This window comes from Phytophthora infestans, genomic scaffold (assembly GCF_000142945.1).
Source record: "Phytophthora infestans T30-4 supercont1.26 genomic scaffold, whole genome shotgun sequence".
NCBI classification, from domain to species: domain Eukaryota; phylum Oomycota; class Peronosporomycetes; order Peronosporales; family Peronosporaceae; genus Phytophthora; species Phytophthora infestans.
The window spans coordinates 234075-258396 of record NW_003303733.1 but is presented as its reverse complement, the minus strand read 5'-3'; the positions used below and the strand labels follow the sequence as shown (position 1 = coordinate 258396).

Below are 24322 nucleotides of genomic sequence, written 5' to 3'. Positions count from 1 at the left end.
GCTTGCACCCCCTGCGGTCTTACGGCGAGCAGTATGCCACGCTTTTCAAACAACTCCGGCAACCTTTGCCGCATTAAGCTTGTCGCTTGCTCTCTGCAATGAGGCCTTGGCTCCACATTTTTGTCAGCTTCCTTCAAACTTGAAAACTACCGACCTTATAAAGTGTTGACCACATCGTGTAATTTCTCGGTCAGCAAAGCAACCAGTGAGAAAGAGCAGCGATGGCGGACAAGAAAAAACCTCACGAAGACGTCCTTACGCGACTCGTGCGCGACTTGGAAACGAAGACGACTTTGTGCTACGTCAAGGACTATCCTGGAGTGGAGCTGGAGCAGCTAAATGATCACGCGAAGAAGCTCGGTCCTTTGGTGAACCCCGTTTTTGGCGAGCAGCCGGCGTTCTTCATCGACGAAGGCCGCTTCTGTCCCTATCGAATGGTCGTGTATGGCAATGAGAAGGTGGCAGCCAAGATCGCTAGAGTTTTGGATGAATGGGCGACGTGGTCTGGAGAAGGAGGCAGAGTGACAACCTCGCAAGGGGCGTTCATTCTGGAGCAGCGTCTCGGAAAGCCCAACGTGAGAATGCCCGACGTGGCATACACACCGCGATATGATGACAGGAATTTGACTCGTGAACAGATGTGGACGTATCGTGGCGATCCCTATGTCCCCACCTTTGTTGTTGAGATTGATGAGCTCTCTGGTCTAGGCTCTAAACTTAGCGCTCTTGATGGAAAGATGAGAAATGATTATTTCCAGCACGGCGTCCAGTTGGGTTGGCTGATCGACCCACGCCCAGACCTTCAGCGGATGTATGAGTACTATCTCGACGACAATGGAGACGTACAATGCTCTGACAACAGTGTGTGGAGAGATCTTGACGGTGGTGATGTGCTTCCTGGTTTCAAGATGCGCGCACCTGTGTTGGAAATGGTCTTGAACCAGGATTCGGGTTCGTCGTCAGAAGATGAAGTTGATCTGCTGTGTCCCTATCCAAGATGCAACAAGCGATTCCGTTCGTATGGTGCATGCGCTGCTCATGTCGAATGGCACCGTAAGGAGAGATCTATCTCGAAGTACTTAGCCAAGCGTGAGAGCTCATAGTTATCCAGTGTGAGCTCATAGCCATCCAGTGTGGCAACTACGCTTCGACAAGTTCCTATCTAATCATATCGCAGAACTCAAAGCTTACGATCTAAAGCATAGTTGGCGGCGCTGACTGATTTCTTATTCCTAATTGGTGGCTAAGAGAAGATAATAAAAAGCTATCTATTGTTTTATAAATATAGTATAGGAAAAAAAAACTGCGGTGCAATGTTCCATTACCCACTACTTCCGTCTCTTTCAGTCACGAGTTCCAATATCCCATGGATTGTACGGGATGATCACACGGACACCTCGACGATGGAAGTCAGAGATGACACCCTTGACGCCCTCGACTCCACCGGGAAGGTCTCGTAGGAGATCCCATTGGTTCCGGTTGCCCACACCGATGTTCGGGTATGCAGGCCAGATCAACACACTGTCAATGGGGCCAACACGACTCTGCATCTCATCCACGTACTTGTCGACCGTGTATTGCTGGGTCTCGCGATCGTAGATGGAGCGGTCGTTCATCATAAGAAACGTCTGCACGAAATTCTGCTGCGTCCATTGAGTTTGCTGGAAGTTGTACACGTTGCACGAGTCGTTCGGGCTGTACCGGTTGTTGATCAGCTCCATGTTCTTCCAGACGGTCCAGTCACGACGCCATGCGTCCACGGACTCGGGGCCATCGGGACCGTCGATCACCTCGTAGCCGTCGGGTTGTTGATCCCAAGCGAGTGCTTGGCCGAAGAGGCAGCAGGCCGCGGACAGGTAAAGTCCGGTTAGAGCGCGCATGGTGGGTTCGATGTGCGCGCGACGCAGGAGCTTGAGGAATGACGCTTCGATTGCGAGGAGCCCTACTCAAAGATCGTCAAACGTAGCGCTGCACAGCCACGGAGCCAATCTGATTTGACATATTGAACGCAAGTCTCAGCACCTGCACATCAAATCTCCGTCTGGAACAAGGACAGCTTGCGCTGCAAGTTGTAGCGCGATCCAAGTTTCTCTCCCCGCTATATACAGGAGCGGGCTTGAAGTCCGCAAATAAATGCACTATGCATGTAGGTTACGCACTTCGTTTATCTGTCCACCATGAGAACAACCGCGTGCTGGACATCGCACGATGGGGCTATATATACCAGAGGCCAGCGTGCTACGTAGGCGCAGAAATCCAGATCGAAGGTGGAGACGCAGTCCCGCTTGAAGCCTTGGTCGTCAGAGACATATACACGATAACGCAAGCCAGACAAACTTCAGTCGAGAGTGCGTATGATGAGAGGTCAGCACGGGTACTGTATATGTAGTTAAATCGGGTGCCTAATCCGTCACACTGTGAGCGCAGCATGGATTTGAGTTTTTACGAGAACTGCAAACTATTTTAATAATAATAAAATATTACTTTTAAATATATGTAAGTCAAAAAGGGTTTATACTGCTCTGTTTGGATGGAGTTGTGGTGGATGTAGCGTTGAACTCAATGGTAGCAACACAAAATGCAGTTTCCGGTAGCCTAGTGCCAGAACTGTGCGTTGTCCCGGACTCGGCTGTGACTACCTGGAGACAATTCATACAAGAGTTACCGTAAATCACGCCACGGGATCGATAACGGGATCTGCTGTGTGAAGGCAGTAATTTATTGGATCACAAGTAGCTCAAAATGAGTGCAACCTTTGCTTCTAGACCGTGCAAGGGCTCTCAAACGCCATGGCTTAGCCTATCAACATCGACGGATTCTTGAGCGAATGTTTTCAATTGTCCAAAAACGAATTCACTTTCTTTACTGTATGCATGTATAGCTCTGAGCTACTTTCCGAAATACACTCGAGACCGCTTACTGCTACTACTGTACCTGTATTTCAGCCCCCGTCAGCAAACAGTCTTTTTTTATTGTGGTAACGATTGATCTCCTAATATGTTGGTTAGCTTCATCTCCTTTCATGGCGACATCGACGCACCCTAGTCGACGCCGAGCTCCGGCTTGCACATTCACACAACCTATCAGAATCTAATTGTTTGACAGGGTTCGATGCGATACAGTGCATGTAGAAAATGTTCTCTGGATTTTCATTCAGAGTTGTTACAACGGAGGTCTGAATTCTTAAACCAAAGCACCTTTTACATACATAACTTTATCAAAAGGCTGCAATCATTTCATATCGGAAGACGATGTCGCTTGTAACTTCGTCCACCTCGAGCACAATGATGGTCACTCATACGAGCGACATCTTGAGAAAATAATCGAAATTACGTTGGACTCTTTTTTTATCTTTTTTTAATAATGGAGCTCCTATATTACTTAAGTGAAGGCTAAAGATTGGCTGCTTGCAGCGATTCCCAGCCATGGTTGCTCGTAGGAGTGCGTTTCACGGCCATCATTCTGTCTAATTTGTATTTCGTATTGAGTTACAAGCCACATCCCATTTCGTGTGGAAATGATTACTACGGAATATATCGTACTGACGGTTGATGCGGATCTTTAAGCGATAGACCTCCAGAAAAGCTGCCAAAAACAATCCCATATTAATACTTCTTTATTATCAGGGCCATTACATTTATGGTGATTTCAGGTGCTTAAAATTTTCCAGTACGCATTTAAGCACTTGCTTTCATCGTGCGAAACGTGTCAGCTTGCTCATCATAGCCCTACCGACCAACAAGATAATAATTTTAATGTATTCGAAGATCATTATCCAGAACCATTCTCGAACAGTACAACTAGAGAAGAATTATGGATAACTTGGTTCTAACGGTGTCTAAATTTTAACTCAATGGTCGAGTATATAAGCGTGTTTTATCGTTTCATACTTTTTAGCAACGAATCGAGAGTAGAGCTATAGCTTGTTCGAGGAAGTAAATTTGGGCTCAACGATAGAGTACTAAGTATGCATTTTTTTGTCGGCTTCGTGCTAGACATAATCGTTCTCGCCTTGTCTACTATTGGCTTAGACCTAAGTTGTATATTACTTCTATGTCGAGAGTCGCTTGCTTTACATTGTGCGTTCTCAGAGGGAATATTTCTGTCCTAAGCTTTTATCATTATTTTTCTCGGTTTTATTAGTGCCTATTAAGCCGCGTGGATTCAGCACTTCGCTCACAGTAAGCCGCGCATTCACGTGAGAGATTCCATTTTTGAAGACATTTTGGGACAGTGCAACAGTTATGGTGCCGTTTTAGGTACGTTCTACATTTCGCTGTTGGATCCTCGCAGGTAAAATTACCGGGGTTAATTAATTCTAGCAGAAGATACAAGGTACTGTAGCTCCGTCATCGATTCGAAATGATGATTTTATATGGCATTTCATTTTTGTTAAAATTAAGGAACGCACCAAAGATGGGCCGACTTAATCCCTATTGGGCTGTTCGTACTACTTGACGGTAGCATACCCGGAATATGTCGATGTTGTATTTATTAAGTGCTCATCGTCTCAAGAAAATTATCTAGGAAGCAAGCTCTATTCCTTCCGACATATAACCTATTCCTGGTAGTGCTTCAGAAATGAAGTATGTACAGACCAAAATGCTTTAAGTTCGCCAAGATAAATGTGTGTCGTACTTCACGCAAAAGTATACATTGCTTAAGCTAGACAGCTTATAAAAAAGAACGGTTTGCATCCGATCATCACAGGTATCAAGCTAGGATGAAGCTTTGGCCCAATAGTCCACAACATAAATCTCCGACCTCCGAACGTAACAAAAGCAGTCCATAATTGTGGTCAAGTTATTTATTTGTGTACTAGTTGTGTAAGAAGCTTGGGGGTCAGGTTTTGGGATAGGCGAGGCCAGAAATATGTTTGTAGAGAGTTTCATCCTTCGGACTTCACTGCTAGGGGCAAGTTGGCTTGATTAGCTTTGGCGAGTTAGACTCGTTGTAGCTCCTACTTGAGGCCTCCCACGGGACCAAACCTTTTCAAGGTGAAAAAACCGTCCTAGAAGAGCCTCCTACCAGCTAATCAAGGTTTGAAGAAGCAAAAAAAATCTCGCTGGCAGCCTGGCTGCTTCTTCACGTAAGCTCTGCGCTTTTTGGGCCGGCCGAGCTCTGAGCTCCTGGCGGCAAATCGGCGAATGGCAGGGATTCTCTGTTCGGTCCGGTTCGGAAAACCCGGTTACCTTTTTCCTACTTAACCGAAAACTTTCCTCCTTCGGACTTCACTGCTAAGAGTAAGCTGGCTTGATTAGCTTTGGAGAGTTAGACTCGTAGTAGTTCCCCTCCGAGCTGGCACGGTATCTGACGTGGGACGCTGTCTGTTTCGTGATGCTCCCACATCGAGGCCTTGAGCATCGAACTTGCCGCCACTCGGATCATTCCTTGTCTGTGTCGGGTGTACACTGTGAAGAACCAGCTTGACCACCTTCCCATTAGGCGAATGACCAGGTCACTCTTTCCTGCTGCTAGGAGTGCGCAAGCTCCCCCTATACGTAGTGAATGTGTTGAGTAATCCTTCCTTGGTCGACCTAGTTCGACCGCTGCCGCCTTAATTAGCTTGCTCACGCGTGACTTCTTGATCGTAGCTGTTCTCGAAATTGAGGTAAGGTACGGTCCCAACACCTTTCCTTCATTAAGCCATTGGGCTCGGATTTGAAGACACGTACGGGCTGTCATTACTGGGCATAGCGTATCGTCGTTGAATAAGTAGTGTCGGATCGTGGTGCCTTGCGCAACTTGATCTCCTTTATGGGAGTCGAATATCATCTCCACTGACACGGCCCCTGGGGCTTCAGGTCCGACCTGAATTTCGTGCTTGCCGCGCACTACCACATTGGTGGCCTTTACACAATGGACTTTATCCGTTCCTGTCGATCGATCGACGCTGATAGGTCCTCATAGCTCTGAGCTTCTGTCGAGGAAAAAGAACCCTAGTATGATGGATCCCCACATCATTTTGTCTTGTAGGCCAGTCTTTCCTAGGAGCTCTCGCATTTTGAGCAGCATCGGTGTAGTAACTGGCTGTTTTCTGTCCACTTGATCCTGGGTCCGTTTGTATCCTTTAGCGACCAACTCAAATTCCGGATAATTGTAATTGAGCCTTGCATTCCGAACAGCAGCTTTGTGTGCGAATGCCACCGCTGCCATTTTTCCGTCAAAGGTCAGGTACTTGTTCTCTCGTCCTGCCTTGTTGTGCCCTTCTGAAGCGAAAATGCTGCGAATACTCCGACCATCCTAGCTTGTCTTGCCCTGGGCAACGTATCAATCCACACGGGGAATCCGAATTCGCTACAGAACGACTCCCAAGACTTGACGGTTTTGTCATATTTTCCGAGCGTTCCGGTTGTAATTGAAGCCTGTTTGAGCTGATCACGCTTTGCCTCCACTCGTCGGATCCGAGTAGTACCTGGTTCATTGCACGGGTGTTAGTGGTTGAGTGTACATCGCAATTTCGAGTCTGCTCCATTCTTTGCCCGTAAGTATGAGTGGACAAGCTTAGCCTGTACTGAGCCTGGTTCAGTGCACACCGTCGCAGGTCCTGCTGTCCGTCTTCTGACTTGCAATACATCCTGCTGACTAAACCGGTGATCCATCTTCTGCCGTGTATCATGATGCGGCACCAAGTGCCTGTACTCGTTAGCCGTGGGCCCCATTTATTAACTGCGGCCCTCGCAACACCTTTACCGTCCTGGACTGGCCCTTCCCCAGTGAGTACGAGGAGTTGGCTTAACCGCATGCTCGTGAGAATAACCACTTGCGGTTTTGTGACTTCGAGACATATCTCTTCGAATCCGTTGCTCTCTTGGAATAGCTCCATCGGCATTCCTGCAAATTCGTTATAGAAGACCAGGTCGTTCCACCATGTCAGGTCCTGCTGAAGGAACTGTGACATCGGTACTCCTATCTTGTTGTTATTTCTGCAATGGCTCTGAGTTCTCGTTAGTCGCTGGATTAACGGCTTTGTGATCAGGATGAAACTGATTACTTGCCGAAGAACTATAATCACGCTGTCCAATCTCTTCCTTGACACAAACAATTTCCGGAGTGTTTCCGCTAGCACCGAGTGGACCTTGTCGATTTACCGTTGGGGTATGTTGATGCACCCATCTGGGATGCTCCAGTCAATTCCCACGGCGCGGAAGTTATGCAACCAGGTCGTGAATTTCCCTTCGTGCCAGCCGTCAGACCCGAACACGAGCTTTATACCGTATCTGAGACGCTTCTCCGCTTTCTGTAAGCGATCGCCAATGTCTACCTCGATCGGAACGATGTCGTCCACTCACTGAAATGTCCTGAAGGGTTCAATGTGCCCCAATACGATTGAGGCACCGGTGTGCTGATAGTGGCGAACCGCTTTACCGAATACCGCAAGGAATCCTGGTGAAGATGTTCACCCAAAGACGGCCATGTCTGAGACGATGCCATGGGATGACCGCGGCAAACAGCCCCCAAAGGCTGAGGCATGCCGAGAGTGCACCGGCACATGATGGAAAGCATCAGCGATATCCGCGACCATAGCATAGATGCCGTACCCAGGGTACCGTCGGCGGAGTTCGCAGACTCTGCGGGCGATCGAGACAAATGGGTTCCAAGTTGCGTCAGGCTCGGCCCCCGAGGCCGTCTGCGCGTTAGCAGATAGCCCATCAGGGGTAGACAGTTCATGAATGATGCGCCCGGCCAGATGTAGTGGCTTGTCTTTCTTCGGGACTAGCGCAAAGGCGCTCGACGGAACGTATGGTCCTGGACCAGTGTGGCCATCTGGGCCACAATGCACCGTCACTTGTAATAGCCGGCAAGTAACTTATCCGTGACGATGGATGCCCCGGATGTTGCGCCCGAATAGTTCGTGGGAATGGGGCGAGCACCGTAACACACGGGCGAATCCCTCCAGGAGGGTGTCAAACCGACGTGAGCGATCTTGCACAAAGTTTTCAGAAGCGGGTACGATGAAAGGTGCGTACGGTAGAGTCACGGGCGCAGCGCTTTATTCGGACGGTAATCGACCGAAGTTTGACCGCGGAACAACTCCAGAGTTCCTGAAATACCGAACTGGGGATCTGCCGCGAGTGCATCTAGGATGCGGCGATCGACTACCGGGATAGACAGTGGGCCTGGTCCAGGTGCCATAAACGCCGTATCCAAAGGAAATGACACCCCCACGCGGAGTGTCGCATTGTGGATGGCGTTGAACACGGACCGGGAAGCGCAACGAACACGGCCGTGAGCCCTGCACGACCTGGTCGGGGGCGATTCGAATGCGGAAGAAGCAGGCGAGCCAAAGTCGTTTCCTGCGCGGGATAGTTGGTGAAGTGGGCCACGGGATGATGAGGCCGATCATCCATGTCTGGCACGAAACGAAGCCGGACGAGGTGTCCCATGTAGGCAAAATCTGCAGAACTAAAAACCAGGTCGCCTTCTGGTGGGCCTCCGAGCGGCCGCCTGGGACGACGGTGATGTGGGGACTTGACTCAGACACGCCGGGCTCAGAGCCCGCGGAAACGATGTCGGACAAGGCCAGAGTGTATCCGTGAGGACCCGGTCCTCACTGGGATGCGTATCCATGATCCAGTTGCATAAGGCGTCGGCAGCGATGTTGTATGTACGACTGACATGCTGAAGAAACGTGCACGATTCGGTCGAGCCTAGGGCACGAATAGCAGCAATCCAGGGCCTAAGACCAGGTGCCCGGCACACATTGATCTGTAGGGCCTGGTCGATGATGACACTGGAGTCCCCGAACACAATGGTGTGCTGTCCTGGACAGGCAGATCGGAGCCACAGAAGACACACAAGAAGACCCTGGGCCTTCATGACGTTGTTGGTCCTTGCTGAGGAGAACGTGCGAGCTTCCCAACGGAGGAGCGACTCGGTACAGGACCAGACACACCACGCGTAAGAACTTTGATTGTCGGATCTCCGGCATCCCCCGTCGAATGAAGCAAATATGACAGAATGATGGAAACTGGGGCGTTGTGAGTCAGCGTCCGACGCCGATGGGCCCACGCGAGGCACGCTCCGAGCGGCCATATCAACGGAGAATGGTAGGTCGGGAACACTTGGTAGTCCAAAACGATGTGAATGTGCGTCTGGCGCGGCGTGATCCACATTAGACACGCCCTGAGCGATCATAGCAACGTCCGATGTCGGAGCGGGAACACTAGGTGAACCAAGACGACGTGGGTGAGCGCCTGACGCCTCGTGGCCCACGTTAAACACGCTCTGAGCGGTGATAGCAACGTCCGGTGACGAAGCCGGAACACTTGGTGAACCAAAACGACGTGAGTGTGCGTCTGACGCAACAGCCTCACAGTAAACACGCTCTGAGCGGTCATGCTAGCGTCCGGTGACGAAGCAGGAGCACTTGGTGTCCGAAATCAACGTGAGTGTGCGTCTAACGCCTCGTGACCCACGCTAACCACGCTCTGTGCGGTGATAGCAACGTCCGGAGACGAAGACGGAACACTTGGTGAGCCCAATTGCTGTGAGTGTGCGTCTGGCGCAACGGATCTCACGGTAGACACGCTCTGAGCGGTCATAGCAACGACCGGTGTCGGAGCAGAAATGCTTGGTGAGCCAAAACGACGTGAGTGTGCGTCTGACGCAAGGACACTCGCCTAAGGCATGGTGACGTTGCTATGGCCCCATCAGGTGGAACAACGTGGCATGAGCAGGTTTCCGAAGCCTGCGTGCGGATGGTAGGGGCGACCCGAGTGTCAGAAACTGGTGTCAAGAAAGGGTTAGCGTCAGACGCATTACAATGCACGGGAGGAGACAAAAACTGCACGATCCATGTTAAGTAAGACCTGGAAGAGGTGGTACACGGTCCTCCCCCACAATTTCACTCGCGTTGTGGGTGCGCGGACTTGGGGCCCGTGTGCATCGCATTGATCCAGTGGACCACATCTGGTGGCAACTGGTGGAGTTCGTGGAGGTGTTTACACGTGGAGGGTGTGCATCCTTTCACTGACTGGAGCCGAATACAAACCTGCATCCCGTGAACGACGGGAATTTGGGAGCGGATGTTCTCTGGGATCATCGTCGAGACGCGTCCTGGACGCTCTGAGGTAGAAGCTTCCGGACGAGCAGCGCGGCGGCCGCCTTGGCGAGTTGTATCCCCGGTCCGTGGTCCGCGAGCTGACCCGGTGGTCTGAGCCGGGAAGACGGACTGGACGACCGCATCATTAACCACGCGTGAGACGAAACGCTCGTACTCGGAGGAATCACGGCGGAGCGCACGATATGTTCGACTGCTCAGATCGCTTAAAGCGACGCCATTCAGAATGTCGTCAAATAAGTTGGAAAGCACAGCCTGGTACTAATTGCACATGGCATTGACCATCGGCGTGGGTGCTGAGAGAGCGACGTGCTGGGTCGCGTCCCCGTGTTTGATACGAAACGCGGCTGCGAGACCGAAAGGGTGCCATAATGCAGCTGCCTCCTGGAGGACATGAAGCACCTGGTGCAATTGGTCCGCCCGGCGGATCGTGATGGGGGGAGCCGGCTCAGCGCCGCTCCACAGTGAATCATCGTGGACCACGGTCCGGTCTTGGCGCTATCCTCCTGTGGGCTCGGAAGACAGGAAATGGTCGAACGGGCGGCCGAAGAAAATCACTGAAATAGCATCTTTGTCGTCGCTTTGGTGACACGATATTGTCCCCGGAAGCTGGATGGTGTTGACTCTGTCGTGCCAGGACGCATTAGAAAAACGGAAGTAAAAATCGTCCGTACCTGCACTAGGAATCGGGGAGCGCGGGCCGACACGGGCGGCTTGATGGACCGACACCTCACTCGGTGAGGGCCGAAACAAATGTGCTCCAGTGGGAAGATGGCCCTGGGCCAGAGGATCGGGAGATCGGGACCGGCGTCCGGTGGAACGAGAGCGGCGTCCGCGAGAGCGTGAGCGGCTACGGCGTCGACGATAGTGTCTCCGAGACCGAGGAGTGGGGCTGCACGAACGCGATCGGCGGGATGGTGGCCCTGGGCTACGAGAACGGGAGCGGCCTGGCCGACGGTGTGGCCGTGGGCTACGAGAACGGGAACGGCCTGGCCGTTGGTGTGGGCTATGAGATCGCGAATGCTGTACCGAGTGGGCGGATCTGTAGCGAATGCGGGATCGGCGCCGGCGTCGTCCACGAGACTAACCAGGTGAGCTGGCACGCGGGCGAGAGCGCTCGCGCTGAGGTGGAGAGGGAACCGGTGGGCCCTGGGCCTGAGCGGTTCGTGTATTTTGCTGCAGGGAGACAACCGTGGCTGCCATTGTGGCCATCTGGGTAGCAAGGGCTACGCTGGCTTGCCGCTGTTCCTGGATCATGACCTGGATAAGATTTGGAACGGGGGACACGACAAGAGTCGGGGGGACACCTGGTGTTCGTGTTGCACCCATCGAGGGGGGAGTGACGAATGTCGTGCATGGGGTGGGCCTGGTGTCTGCGGTAGTGATCAGCGGCAGGCCGTCGTCGGCGTGAGCATTATGAGTGGCAATGTCCTGTGGGGCAGAGTCGTCGTACTCGCGTGGAGCGACCAGGTGTCATGCCCAATCCGCAGGCACAACAGAGATCTTCGCCCCACGGGGGGATACATACGTAATGGCTCGGGAGCCCAGATCCACAGTGGAGTACCTGGTGCGGGAAAAACTCGGTTAAAGGTCGGGCGAATGTCGGCTGGACGGGTCGGAGGCGACGTAGTGAACGCTTGCCAAGCCGTTCTGAACGGTGGCGCCAGGTGCACCGTGGCAGAAGCCCAGAATGAATTCCTCACGAGAGATCGCTTGGCGACACACTTCGTCCAAGGGAAGGACGACAACTTGTCGAGCTACTTGAGTGTAACCACGAATAGCTACTGTGCATACGTAGTCACAATCAGGGTCCAGGACGATGTCGTTCGTGTCCACCAACGTGATGGAAAAGGCGTGTCCGTACTCGAGTACTTGTCCACACAAGAAGACCTCAGAGGTCCGGTGGATGCACTTGTCAGGATAGGCGTCAGACGCCACAAATAAAGTGGTGAACCGAAGAAACCGAAAAACCAAGAGCAGCGGACGCTCTAGGCGCTCCGCTGTCATGTTGTAAGCAACTTGGGTGAAGCGCCAGTGGAGAGTCCAGTACTTGACGTCCACGTGCTCCTGGAGTGCAGGGTCAAGGTCCGAGCGGCGCTGTCCCGGAAGAAGGAACGTCAGGACGGCCTGCCAGGCATGCCGCCTCACACCATCCGCGTCGTCGAAGAACGGGATCGCGTTGGTCTCCAAGAGACACGGGTCGCGGTCGAGAGTCGCGTAGACAGGGCCGTCCCAACGGCCTGTGAGTTCGTCGGGTGCCTCCACACGAACCGTGCGGCCCCCGAGGTTGGCGTACGACGAGCGCGGTGGGTTCCAGACTGGGATGGACGGGCGGGCTTCGATAACGGGCGTCATAGAAAAAAATCTCTCTGGCAGCCTGGTTGCTTCTTCATGTATTGTGCCTTGCTGCCAAAACGCCCTCAGTTTTATGGTCCTACGTAGGAGGATGGCCCTAACGGAAGACCTTCTATCTGATCGGGTGCAAAATTTAGCCTAACCCTTTGATGAAAAAGAAAGACGATGTCAATCAAAGACATATTTTACCGGACCACGCGTGTTTTCTCAGGGAGGACCTAAACCATAGCAATAACATAAAACAAATTAACAAGGTAAGATGTAGCAGTCACAAAAATGATATTGTACAATATCTTCCATCCTTTGACGTTACATCGACAAACATGATTTGATCTGGCCCGCTGTAAAAAGGCAATAGCATGTTCATATGCTCTTGCCTCGCCAGCGTATGTCTGATGAGTAGCCCATATTTGATTTAAAATCAATCTGTTGTGGATACCTTACGTAAGGGTAAATGGCCAACAAATATTGGCCATTCAGCCCTTAATTTGTTAAAAAGTACCCTATAGACCAAATCGGAGCCCTTACGTACGGCCTCCACGATCAAGTACTATTGGATCATAGTCGGCAAAATCCAAAAGGGTTATTGGTCAAATATCATTTTATTTAGTGGCCTGGCTTAGCAATTCAACTCCAGTTCGTCCTCAAATCCCACCTTTAGCCCTACCCACCCTTGCTTAGGACCAGCCTTTAAAGGTCAGACTGGCCAAAACTTTGGAAAGGCACAATAAGCGCTGCGCTTCTTGGGCCGGCCGAGCTCTGAGCTCCTGGCGGCAAATCGGCGAATGGCAGGGATTCGCTGTTCGGTCCGGCTCGGAAAACCCGGTTACCTTCTTCGTACTTAACCGAGCATATTGTAGCGAGTTTGTAGCCGCAAACTTAGGCTCTGAAACAGCCTGTAGCCTAAGAAAACGACAATTTACTGGTTATGCATTTTTCAAGCCCGGATGGGTGCTCACTCTACTCTGCATAAAGCGAAGTGAGGCCCCGGGTCAGAAATCGGAGTCCACTAATTGAAGCGTATCATTCCTTTTAACGGCACTTTTTACAGTAATTACGATTAGCAACGATTGGCTACGTGGGTAAACCCTTATCAGTAAGGTTGCCGCTAAACGGTTCGCCTGTGGGGCCGCAAAAATAAACAAAGCTTCATTCTTGTTTTTTCTTTCTGGTAAGGAACAAGTCGCCCAACCGCTAGCCAACCGCTACTACTTTATCATCGGTCCGCTAAATTGATTATCTGTGTGTTTGTATATTTCGTGTATGTGCGATATCTGGCCACCTCTGATGTCTATGCGTTGTGTGCTTGCTTGCGTTGAGGTTAACAGTGCTGTTCTGAAAGGAGGTTAAGCTTTGTGTTTGACGCAGCACTCATATGTGTATTTCGTGTACTCTGTAACGAGGTTAGCTTAGCTGTTCCACATGGAGGTTAAGCTTAGTGTTCAATACGGTGCTACCAATGCATAACTTAAAGCAATGCTTCTTAAGCATGTAATACGCCCAGTATTAGCTCTTACTGCTTACTCTGCGTTACCTTCTGCGTCGTTGAGTGAGTTTTTCCTCCGCAGCCTCGTCCTCGAAGAAGTGCTTGCGAACAAGAAGGCGGCGCTCCTTTTCGAAGGCAAGAACAACAGACTTGTGGATGTGCTCCCTCGGCTCCCACGTCGGCTGCCAGTCTACGATGTAGTACGTCTGTCGCTTCTCGTGCTTCCACGTCATCACCTTGCGTACGTGTTGCTTCTTCTCCCCGCCTACATGATCGTCGTCATCTTCAGATGGAGGAAGCTCGACAAGACATTCGTGAATATCATCAAGGCCAGCCCGTCGCTTCTTCCGCTCCTTCATGGCTTCGTAAGCGACTTGGATGGCTTCGAGAAGAAGGCTTGTTGATGCGACGATCGTATTCAAGGTAAGTCGGAGGTGGCGAATCGCCTCATCATCCAGGCGAAGCTTGTACGTCTTGTCTGTTGTGATACACAGGGTCTTGAACTCTTTCCAGGAGCTAACAGGGTGCTTGGCCGGCTTGATCGTTGGCATGATGAGCATTCGGACCAAAAGGTGGGATGTAAATTGCAGAATGATTTCAAGGTTGAGCAAATCGATAGGAAACGACTGGACAAGGCAAGTAGCGTGTTATTACTGGATGCAATCTAACGCTATGCCTTTATTCGTATACCAAGGTGCAGGGTCGGTGATGTGTCCCGCAGCGTGAAGTTGGTCGTAGCTACGGATATTATCGTTGAGAATGCCGCTCTAGTAGATCTTGCGCATGGACTTCAAGCCATTGGGCTCCACGAGCGGTGATCTTGTGATCTTGAAGGAAAGCTAGCAGCTTTCCCTCAGCTTGTGTCCCCAAGGCCAGCACTTCATCGCGATACGCTGGTGATTTTTCGTTCAGCTTCAAACCTTCGGGGAGGAACAGCTTCATGAACGTCACGATCGTCTTGAAGGTAGACCTTGTGTGCTTTGTAGCCGCGTCTGTCGAGCGCCATATTCGAGGTTCTTGCGCGAACCAGGAGTATCATGCGTCTTTGAAGCTCGTAGCTGCAGAGGTACGTCTTCGCTTTACTGTCTGCGTATTGCTGACCGCTCCCTCACTTGTGTTATCTTCTGATTCTGTCGATTCTGCTCGTTTGCGCTTGTTGAAGATGTTAGACTCCATGGTAGACAGTCGGGCGTCAAGCTTTTGGTTGACTTAAATTAACTGCTCAATCAAAGCCGATTGCTGACGAAATACTGAGTACGTCGTCTTATCTTCTGAAGGAACTGGAGGGGTTAACATGTTGGGTTTCCCATCCCAGCTTGTGTTGCTGGACAGGTGAGGCGACCATGCAAGAGGCTCATTCACGGATGCCCCTTTCGCGACTGCACATGCCTTGATACGCTGGACCGCTATGGCGTCCGACTTCACGCCTTGCAAGGATGGATAGTGGCGCAACACGTATGCTATGAGGGTATCAGCGACGCGTGCGTTTATGTTGTAAGCCTTCACATCCAGTCCAGTCGAGGCACCAAGCAGCACAGAGGCGACAGCTCGGACCTTCGCTTGCGTCTCAGCGTCGAAGAAGTCCAAGGTTAGTAGTGGTACCGGTTTCGCAGGGTCGTGGCCACTCAGTACTCGGGCAACGTTGTGATCTTCGGCTGGAGTGCTGAAAACGTACGCGAATTCCTTGTTGGTCGACGTCATATTTCACACGCCTCTATCGAAGATCCATTGGACGCACATACCTGACCCGCTCGCGAGCTGCGCTCCTCCACGTCGAAAGGAATGCAAAGTCAGGCTATCATTCACACCTGCCGTACCCATACCTCGCTCGAGAGATTGATTCACGTAGCTGTGGATATCGGGCGAGGCGTCGACCGTTTTCGGCTGTCCACCAGACTTTGCCTTGTCTTGAGGATGGTCGATCAAGTTAATCAGAGGTGCAGCTGGCGTCTGAGATGGTAGGGAATGTCCCTGCTGTTCTGGAAGCTGGTTGAGCGGTGCCGCTGTTGGTGATGAGTGCATGATCAGCGCAAGGGCAACGGCAAGCAATGGACACGTGGTAAAGTCGGAGTCTAAGAAGAGTGATTAGCCTTGCTCCTCTAAAGTCTTGACCCGGATGAGCCGAACGAAAAAGATATCGCCGAATCCAATCGTCAGATTCGTTTTACGGAGAAGCAGGTCCGACGCGCGCCCGAAGAGGTACCAGAGTAAGCATAAGAGCGCCGCATCTTGGTAGTCGCTGGCGCAAGTTGCAGTTGAATACAAGTATTCGGCCATCTGCTTAAGAGCTTTCTTCGTGCATGCTGGGCCTTGCAAACAAACGTTCTTGCCTCGCGTTTCATACAGTAGCGCTCCAGCACTTGGCCTTTTTTGAGCAGATTATTTTCAACTGCGACACGATGCTGGGGAAACTGGTCGAGCAACCAGTTCTTTGCCTGTCGGTAGTACTGCATCACCGAGTGTCGCGCTAGAAGCTGTCCCTTGCAGCCTTCCTTGAAGGCGAGATACTTGCCAAATTGGTCCACCACACCTTCTAGAGCCCGCGCGACCGTATCGCGGCTCATAGACGCTTCCAAGTATTCCCACGTCACATCTTCGTATTTTAGAAAAGCTAAAAACGAGCGTGCTGCGTTTTCCCGAGCGCGCTTCGTGTTGGCGGGCGCAAGATCGTTGAGGCTCATACTGAGTCGGAGATGTCGGAGCTTTCACGTTTTTGGATAAATATGTGAATGATTTACAGTTTGTAAAAGGATATTAATAACTCCTCTGACTCGATATGTCGGAGCCAACTCCAACAATGACCAGCCTAACCCTTACCATTTGGATTGGCCAAATCATTTTGTCAAGACCATACGATTGATTGTTTAATAAATAAAAACGGATGATTGGTGATAAATACCAATACTAAAATTAAGTAGGGTCGGAGAATTGATGATATTCATCCATACCGGTAGTAAAAAGGAAAGCAAATGGCTTGAGTCTGCAATTAAAGGCGCAATAATTTCATGTTACGCGAGCTAAACGACCAGCATCAACCGGGCAAACGTTTTTCTCTTCAAATTCACATTTAGTACCCGTCATGATACGCTTCCGTCAAATCAATCACTGGTGACGGCCTGGGTACCGCTCCCGGCGACTGCCTGGTTAACGTCTCCATTCATGTTAAGCGAGCTAAGCGTCCAGCATCAACTGGGAGCTAACGATCTGACATTTCAAATACACAGGTCTTAGTGTGCAGTTTGCAAGCCAAATTCTACCCCCCCCCCCTTCATGTTACGCGAGCTAAGCGTCCGGCTTCTTGTCCAACCCCCGAGATCGCTGATCGACGATTGTACTGATTTAGCGAAACTATTACAGGACTGGTTTTCCCGCACATGTTGTATTACCGTAGCGTCGTAGTCATAAGCGTCGTTTACTTTTAAGGGTCAGACTACCAAAAACCAATCAGAAAGCGGTATTTCTGGCAGGTGGTTTTGCTACTTACATTTGGGGTGACAGCTAATTTTAGAGTCAGTTAGGATAAAACAACGCTTCATTGTCAGAAAAGCACCAGCCAACAGAGCCATGGGCCGCCCTCGTATAAATGGGCAAGGCAAGAAGCGAAAGTCGTATCAACGCACAGCGGTGGAGTATTCACACAAGAGGGATGTTCTAAATTACAATGAAGAAGGTCACAGTCTTGATGAAACGATTGCACACTTCTACGGTGAGCTGACCGATGCTGCAGTACGAGCTAAAAAGAAGCAGATCAACAAGTGGGCCAAACAATCCGCTGATATCCGTGCTGCGTGTGAGTCGGGCCGCGGCAGGCACCAAAATTTACGTAGTCTTGGTGATGCAACTGTGCTCTCCAAGGCGGCCGAAGCGTCGATCGTCCTTTGGCTCAACTTCATACGAAAGGATGGCGCACCTGTGTCGCGTCTCATGTTGCAGCTAGAGGCAAAAGAGACTGCTTGTGACATTGGGCTTGGGAGCAAATTTGCTGCCTCACCGACGTGAATAAAGCTTTTTCTAAAACGGCACAAACTGTCACTTCGTGCACGTACGAGACAGGGGCAAACGACACCAGAGGACGCTCTAGAAGCGGCTAGATCGTTCCGGACATTGGTGCTGCAGACAATAACCGACAGGCAGTGTGTACAAGTATACAACGCAGATCAAACGGGTACGGTACATCTTTTTAAATGTTAATATTATTTTGATTTGCTGAGGAACATGCACTGTAGCCGTGAATTATGAGTACTTGCCAAAGCAGACTATAGACCAGCGTGGTGCTAAGACTGTATGGGTGAGGTGTGGTAATAAGGAGAAGGCTCGAGCTACTGTCATGCTCTTAGCAGACTGGGAAGGTAATAAGTTGGATACTTTTCTAGTATTTAAATGCCTACCTTCACCAATAACGACCAAACGCGTCGAGAATGACGCTCTGCGCCATGGATTTAGTCCAACAATGTGGAATCGCGAAATTAGTCCATTACAAAAACGACTTAGCTGCCAAATTTACGGAAACAAATGCGCGTGGTGGAATTCAGAGTTGTCTGTCAGATTTCTACAATTTCATTTTGCTGAGCGAGCGAATCTGGATGAAAACATTTTACTAATCTGGGATGACTTTAGCGGGCATTGGGCCGATGAAGTCGAGGAATACGCGGCATCGACTAACGCTGTCCTTCTCAAAGTCCCACCGAGATACACTTATGTCTGCCAACCGGCAGACATATCATGGAATAAGCCTTTTAAAGCTAGGCTACGCACATTGTGGGTTTGCCGTTTACGAAACCAGCTTGTAGAGTATCGCGCTGCAGAAGAACGACGCCAGCACAAGCGAGAAGAGCTTCATTCGTTGATTGCACGAGCTCGCAAAGATTTGACCCAAGAACGGGCCGATGACGAAGTCAAACGACTTCAAGATTTGCACACAGAAGACCCGTTCAAATTAAAGCCACCTAATCGAGCTGACATCACTGAGTGGGTTTCGACGTGTTGGACAGATCTTTCAAAGGAGACAATTGTAAGCGGGTGTGATAAGATTGGCATCATTAGCGACACGCGCACAGTAGCGGATCTGACGGATATCGAGATTGCATACACTGACAGTGGTATTGTCGAAGAGCTGGAGAATTGCAACCTTGCCGACGGCCATGTCGATTCGGACGATGACATCGAATCTGACGATGATCTAAACAGCAATGTCGAATAATTACATTGCACGTATTTCCTTCCCAACGTTTCGTAAAATCATGATTTGCTCACATCTGTCTGTGCATGCGATGTGAAAATCTTGCTATTGAAGTGACGCCTAGGACTACGACGATACGGTACTCTACCGAATTGAACATTTACGCAACCGGCCCAACCTCTAATTCTGAAAATGTGTAGGTACAAGTATCTTGTAACACTTAGCAATTCTACTCACTGCTAGTTCAAGCTTATACTAGAGTAGTATATATGACTTCTCCGGTCCTAAAAAAAATAACAGAGTGTTTTTAAAAAAAACTCGTGTGTTTGATTGTTCCATATCCAGTTTCTTACGTATATGATTGGATAAAAATGCATCAATAGCCGATTTGTAAGCCAAGCTGATTGGCTGTTTTCGAAGCGATTATGAATCAGGTTGCTTTTCGACCTCCTTCTTCAGGATATCTAAAGTTTGATTTTGATTATATTTGATGATGCTGCGAACAAAAACTTCAGCCTCTACAAAGTGATCATTTAAATGTTCGATATTGACGCTTTTGCGCCTCGCCAAAAAAATTGGGAGTAGTGCGAATAAAGAGCTTTACCATGAAACTCACTCTGTCTACATTTATTCGACAGACTTAAAGTTATCGCAAGTTAAATGAACGGGTCATTCTTTAGCGGACCGGTAAAGTAGGATGTTTTCGCTAAAACAAAATCCAGAGCTTCCCCGTGTGCAACACGGCATTGTGAAATTACGGGTGAAAGCTGACTCAGTCGGATAAGAACGACATTCAAGCAACCTAATATGTAGCCATAACACTCACGGTAGAGCTGTTTCGACTCTAGTTTTCGAAGCAATGTAAGCTGTCATCAACGACTGGCTTGCGCTTTCAGAGGACGTTTAATGAGTGAGTCTTGGAGTTAGAGAAACTCACACTTTAAATCAGTTGTTTGACAAAGCTGTTGATGGATGTACTTCGCTCGCGTTACGTTAGCGTCCACTAAAGAGGGTAAAAAAACAAACGAACAAGCGCCTCGCTATTATAGTGCGATTTGTTGGCTTTGTGGAAAAACGGTCGCAACTTATACCAGCTAAGAAGAAAACGCTTTTACAGTGAGGAAACGACAACATCCTGAGCTTCCCGAGCAACGCACGGCATTAGCTGGTGGGCGTATTTTTCAAGTTGGTGTGTGCGTGCTGATGAAAGCGAAGGTTAAGCTCGAGATCTCCTCAAAATGCGCGTGATTGCGGGCAAACCTTACCAAAACCTGTTTCTTTATATCTGAACAACTGGTAATCAGGCTTACTATTAATAGAACGGGTCTGGTCATCGATTCCAATTGAATCGGCCTCACACAGGGGGGAGGTCCTAATTGTAGAAGCCTCACCTTGAACTCGAACAAGTAGTACAATGCAGCTTTGTGAGCACCACGTGCGAAAACCATTTGGTTTGTGTCGTGTTAACAGCAAAACATACGATGCATCGATATTCAGTGCGAATACTACAATTGACTCATCTATTATATTGTGCTCTCATTTATAATAGTAGGTTCAATGGCAACCTGCATGCAAGAGTAAGCAAAAGAATTGGCTAGCGAAGACCATACCGCAAACCTTGACATGCATTTCCACTGTCTAAAAAACATCAGAGCTGATGGCCGTGTGTATTCTCTCTTTTTTTCTCTCTCGTGGCAGATGCAAAGTGCATTCTGTGTATTTACGCCTGCTCACTGCACCGATAAGACCGATTGTGGGCAGCATATGCGCGTTTATGTACAGTGTACGAACAGTGTACTACAGTGTACATGCAGCACCTGAGTCGGGTCTACCAGAGCATGCATCCTACACAGATAAGTCACTCGACCATTCCTCAATTTCGCTCGTTCTACTCAGCTCGCAAGTATCAAGAACAAGTCTGCAACAACAATGAAGCTTGCTTCGACCTGCACCGTCATCGTTGGTTCTCTCCTTCTCTCCAGTTCAGCCAACGTTGTCCAAGCCCAGTGCTCCGACGTGCATGTTGTCTTCGCCCGTGGAAGTGGCGAGATGCCAGGACTTGGTATCTGCGGCGAGCCGTTGGTCAGTGGGATCACCTCGAACCTCGGCGGTATGAGCGTTTCCTCATATGCGGTCAGCTACCTCGCTTCCATGGATCAAACTAGCGCTGGGCCTGGCGCCACCGACATGACCAACCACGTCGTGTCTATCGCGCAAGAGTGTCCGAACACGGTATTCGTCCTTGGAGGGTACTCACAAGGCGCTAGTGTCACCGATATCTCGCTTGGCATCAAGACCATGCTTGGCACAGGTGAATCCATCCCAGAAACCCTGGCGCCGCGCATCAAAGCTGTGGTAACGTTCGGCAATCCGCTTAAGCTCATGGGCCAGACCATTGAAAGCTCCAGCTCGACTTACGGCTCTAAGGCCATTGAGTTCTGCAACATGGGAGACCCGGTTTGCGGCAATGGTTTTAACACGATGGCCCACATGACCTATCCGATGGACAGCGTTCCCGGCGCGGCCGAGAAAGCTGCTGCCTTAGTGAAGGGCAGCGCGAGAATGCTGCGCGCGTAACTTTGAGGATGGTCAAACGTCGTGTCTGAAAGCCAACACCCTCGTTGTGCTACGTTTCCTTGTCGTATCCAGTGTAGTTACGCCCCAATACAGTACATGTTCACTCTCTCTGAAATGCGTAAATGTTTCCGCTTTAAATCGCCTTTTTTATATTCTCCGAAATTTATTTAAAGCTAAGGAAAGGTACCGGCATGCTTTTCCATGTATTAAAACCAGGTAAAGTATTTTTTTTTGTAATAATTTATAGAAATATTTTACTGATAGTTTTCATCAGGACTGAAATATAAATTATTCCATACAAATATTGCCCTATTATTTTGTATTATTCACACAATTTCACCGATTAGTGCCCCGACTATTAATACTAGTAAAATGTGCCCCCTCCCAAGTCATCATATTTTTAGGGGGGTACTAACTCGTGTTGGGCTTCTAATAATTTGCATATTAAAACGGGCGATCGATACACTAACGAATGACCAGTGCTGGCAGAAAAATGAGGTTGGTACTAAAAGGGAGCTAGCTATAAATGTACTCACCATAAATTGGAGTAGGTTTTATTGGGGTAATGTTGCTCTAACGGATTGACAAACACTTCTGTATCATTGAGTCGAAGCAAAACTGCGCTGTAACAATTGTAGTCCAGGTGGTAGTAATCGAATATATGACCGGGCTTCTAATATGTGAAGGGCTTGTATAAAATTCACTACGGGGTACTAATCTGTACAGGGCTTCTATTCGAATGTTTTTCGTTAGTTGGTTAAGCTTAAGCTACTAATCTATATGAAGTACACATTTAGCATTTCGAGTAGACAGAAAACAGCCTTTGAAAAAAAAATCAGTCAAAAACGTATTTGGCTCCGAGTTTTCTTCTTCTGCTCGAAAGAGATCCGAGCTCTTGTTGTTATGGTATCGAAACGGCTTCTGTTGCTTGTTTCTCAAAACATCCGATTCAATTTCCGGTCCTCCGAGCCGAGCACTTCTTAAAATGTATGAAAAAAAGAAGGGTTAATACATGTATCTACGAGCGTCAGTAATAAAAACAGATCGTCTGCGACCTACGTGGTAATACCGGATCTTTCCTGCAATTAATGTAAGATAAGCATACCTTACAATATTAACAGCTCTACACATGCTCGGCTCTGCTCTTTTCGTATTAAGCGTGGTCTGGTAGCACAGTTCGTGGCAGAATTTGGCTGTCCAGGATTCCTAGGGCAATATGAATTACTACTTCACCAACGATGCGTAGCAATGACGTAGAGAAATTTAACCTTTTGCTGCCAACTCTTTTAAATTGAAGAAGTGTTGCTCTATTTATTTATTTTTAAAGCTGTCACGACTATTCAAGGTATTGTAACTGATTGAGGCGCATTGCGCACAACGAAGACGGACACTACGAGATGGTCGGCAACAAATATAGCGACACGGTGCTAGGAACGGTCGCTGACGTCGGTGCAGCACATCTGGAAGGCTGGACCCGTAGTGATGGACAAGCACTAGCTAGACCTACTGAGGAAAAAGTGGGACACCTATCCAGATCATTGAAGCAAATCACAAGTTACCTTTCATTATTGTGACACTTACATTTTTTCAATAGCGCTCAGACAAATCCGCATAAACACAGTCAATACATAAGTGAGCTAGCACACCATGAATACGCTTGTGACGCGGTCACACAGCACCTTGCGCTAGAGGAAGTTGGTTTTCGAGAGTATACAATCTCTCAGTGAACAGTAGTGCACAGGTCCCTTTTGTCTAAGTTAAGGTAAGTTGTAAGCTGAATGAATGTATAGGTTATCTAAGCTGGAGGTAAATATACAGGCTATAAGTCACCTTTAATAAGGCTATGTCATCAGCCAATGGTTGGCCTCTAACTATCCTGGTACCATGTACCAAATATCCCGAAGTGTGACGCGTCAGATTTCATGTAGCTAGAGGTACACTTGGGGCTACGTACCCCGTTACATTTAGGTTCGGTTCACCGACCAATCAGAACGAGGAAGTGTACGTCACAAACTCTCATTCTCAAAGTCGAAATATATCGACTTGGCTGCGCGGGCGCGGCGGAGGATCACTTCACAGTTAGAGCCTCGAGCAGCTTTTGAGCGCTCTTCTCCTCGGTCCCCACAGCGACCTTTACCATGCCGTGGCACTGCGAAGAGTGGTGCGAAAACACGCTCCAAGTGTAACTGGGTTACATTGTGTGGAATACACAGGGATACGGAGTACCCGGAGAGCTAACAAACTATCAGTACAAAAGTTGGAGAGTCAACATACTCTCAGTACATAAGTTGGAGAGTTAACAAGATCTCTCAGTACTTTGGCTGAAAGCCACACTTATGCATTTGATTAGATTTAACTATGCTAGATAGTTAAAGAGAGATATTTACCCCTAGGCGGCTTGGCCGCAATAATAGTTCAAAAAATCACTTCTGGTTTTGAAGCATAAAAGTTAAGGTATTAACTTTGAGCCCTGGTCTTGGGTTGTAAGTGTCCTTTGGATAAGGAACTTAGTATTAGTGACTTTTTGAGTCGAACGTCTTACTCTGACGCTAAAGCTACGGCAGCCCCGCTGCACCTGGTAGCACTTGTAGTCAATCTCGCTCCTGAGTCGGTTGACTGTATCCTCTGCGAGGTTGGAACACCCCGTGTTCGCGAATTTGCC

At 49.3% G+C, this 24322-nt stretch overlaps 2 protein-coding genes across 2 annotated transcripts; both read left to right on the top strand.

The window, feature by feature from the left end:
* Window positions 1-221: 221 nt before the first annotated feature.
* PITG_12362 (uncharacterized protein) lies at window positions 222-1093 on the top strand (the record flags this gene model as incomplete). Its single annotated transcript, XM_002900241.1, has 2 exons — window positions 222-1014; window positions 1059-1093. The coding sequence occupies 2 exons, from the start codon at window positions 222-224 to the stop codon at window positions 1091-1093; spliced, it is 828 nt and encodes a 275-aa protein (XP_002900287.1).
* Window positions 1094-21012: 19919 nt separating this feature from the next.
* Window positions 21013-21660, top strand: PITG_12361 (cutinase, putative; the record flags this gene model as incomplete). The annotated part of the gene is made up of 1 exon (XM_002900240.1): window positions 21013-21660. The coding sequence occupies one exon, from the start codon at window positions 21013-21015 to the stop codon at window positions 21658-21660; it is 648 nt and encodes a 215-aa protein (XP_002900286.1).
* Window positions 21661-24322: the final 2662 nt, after the last annotated feature.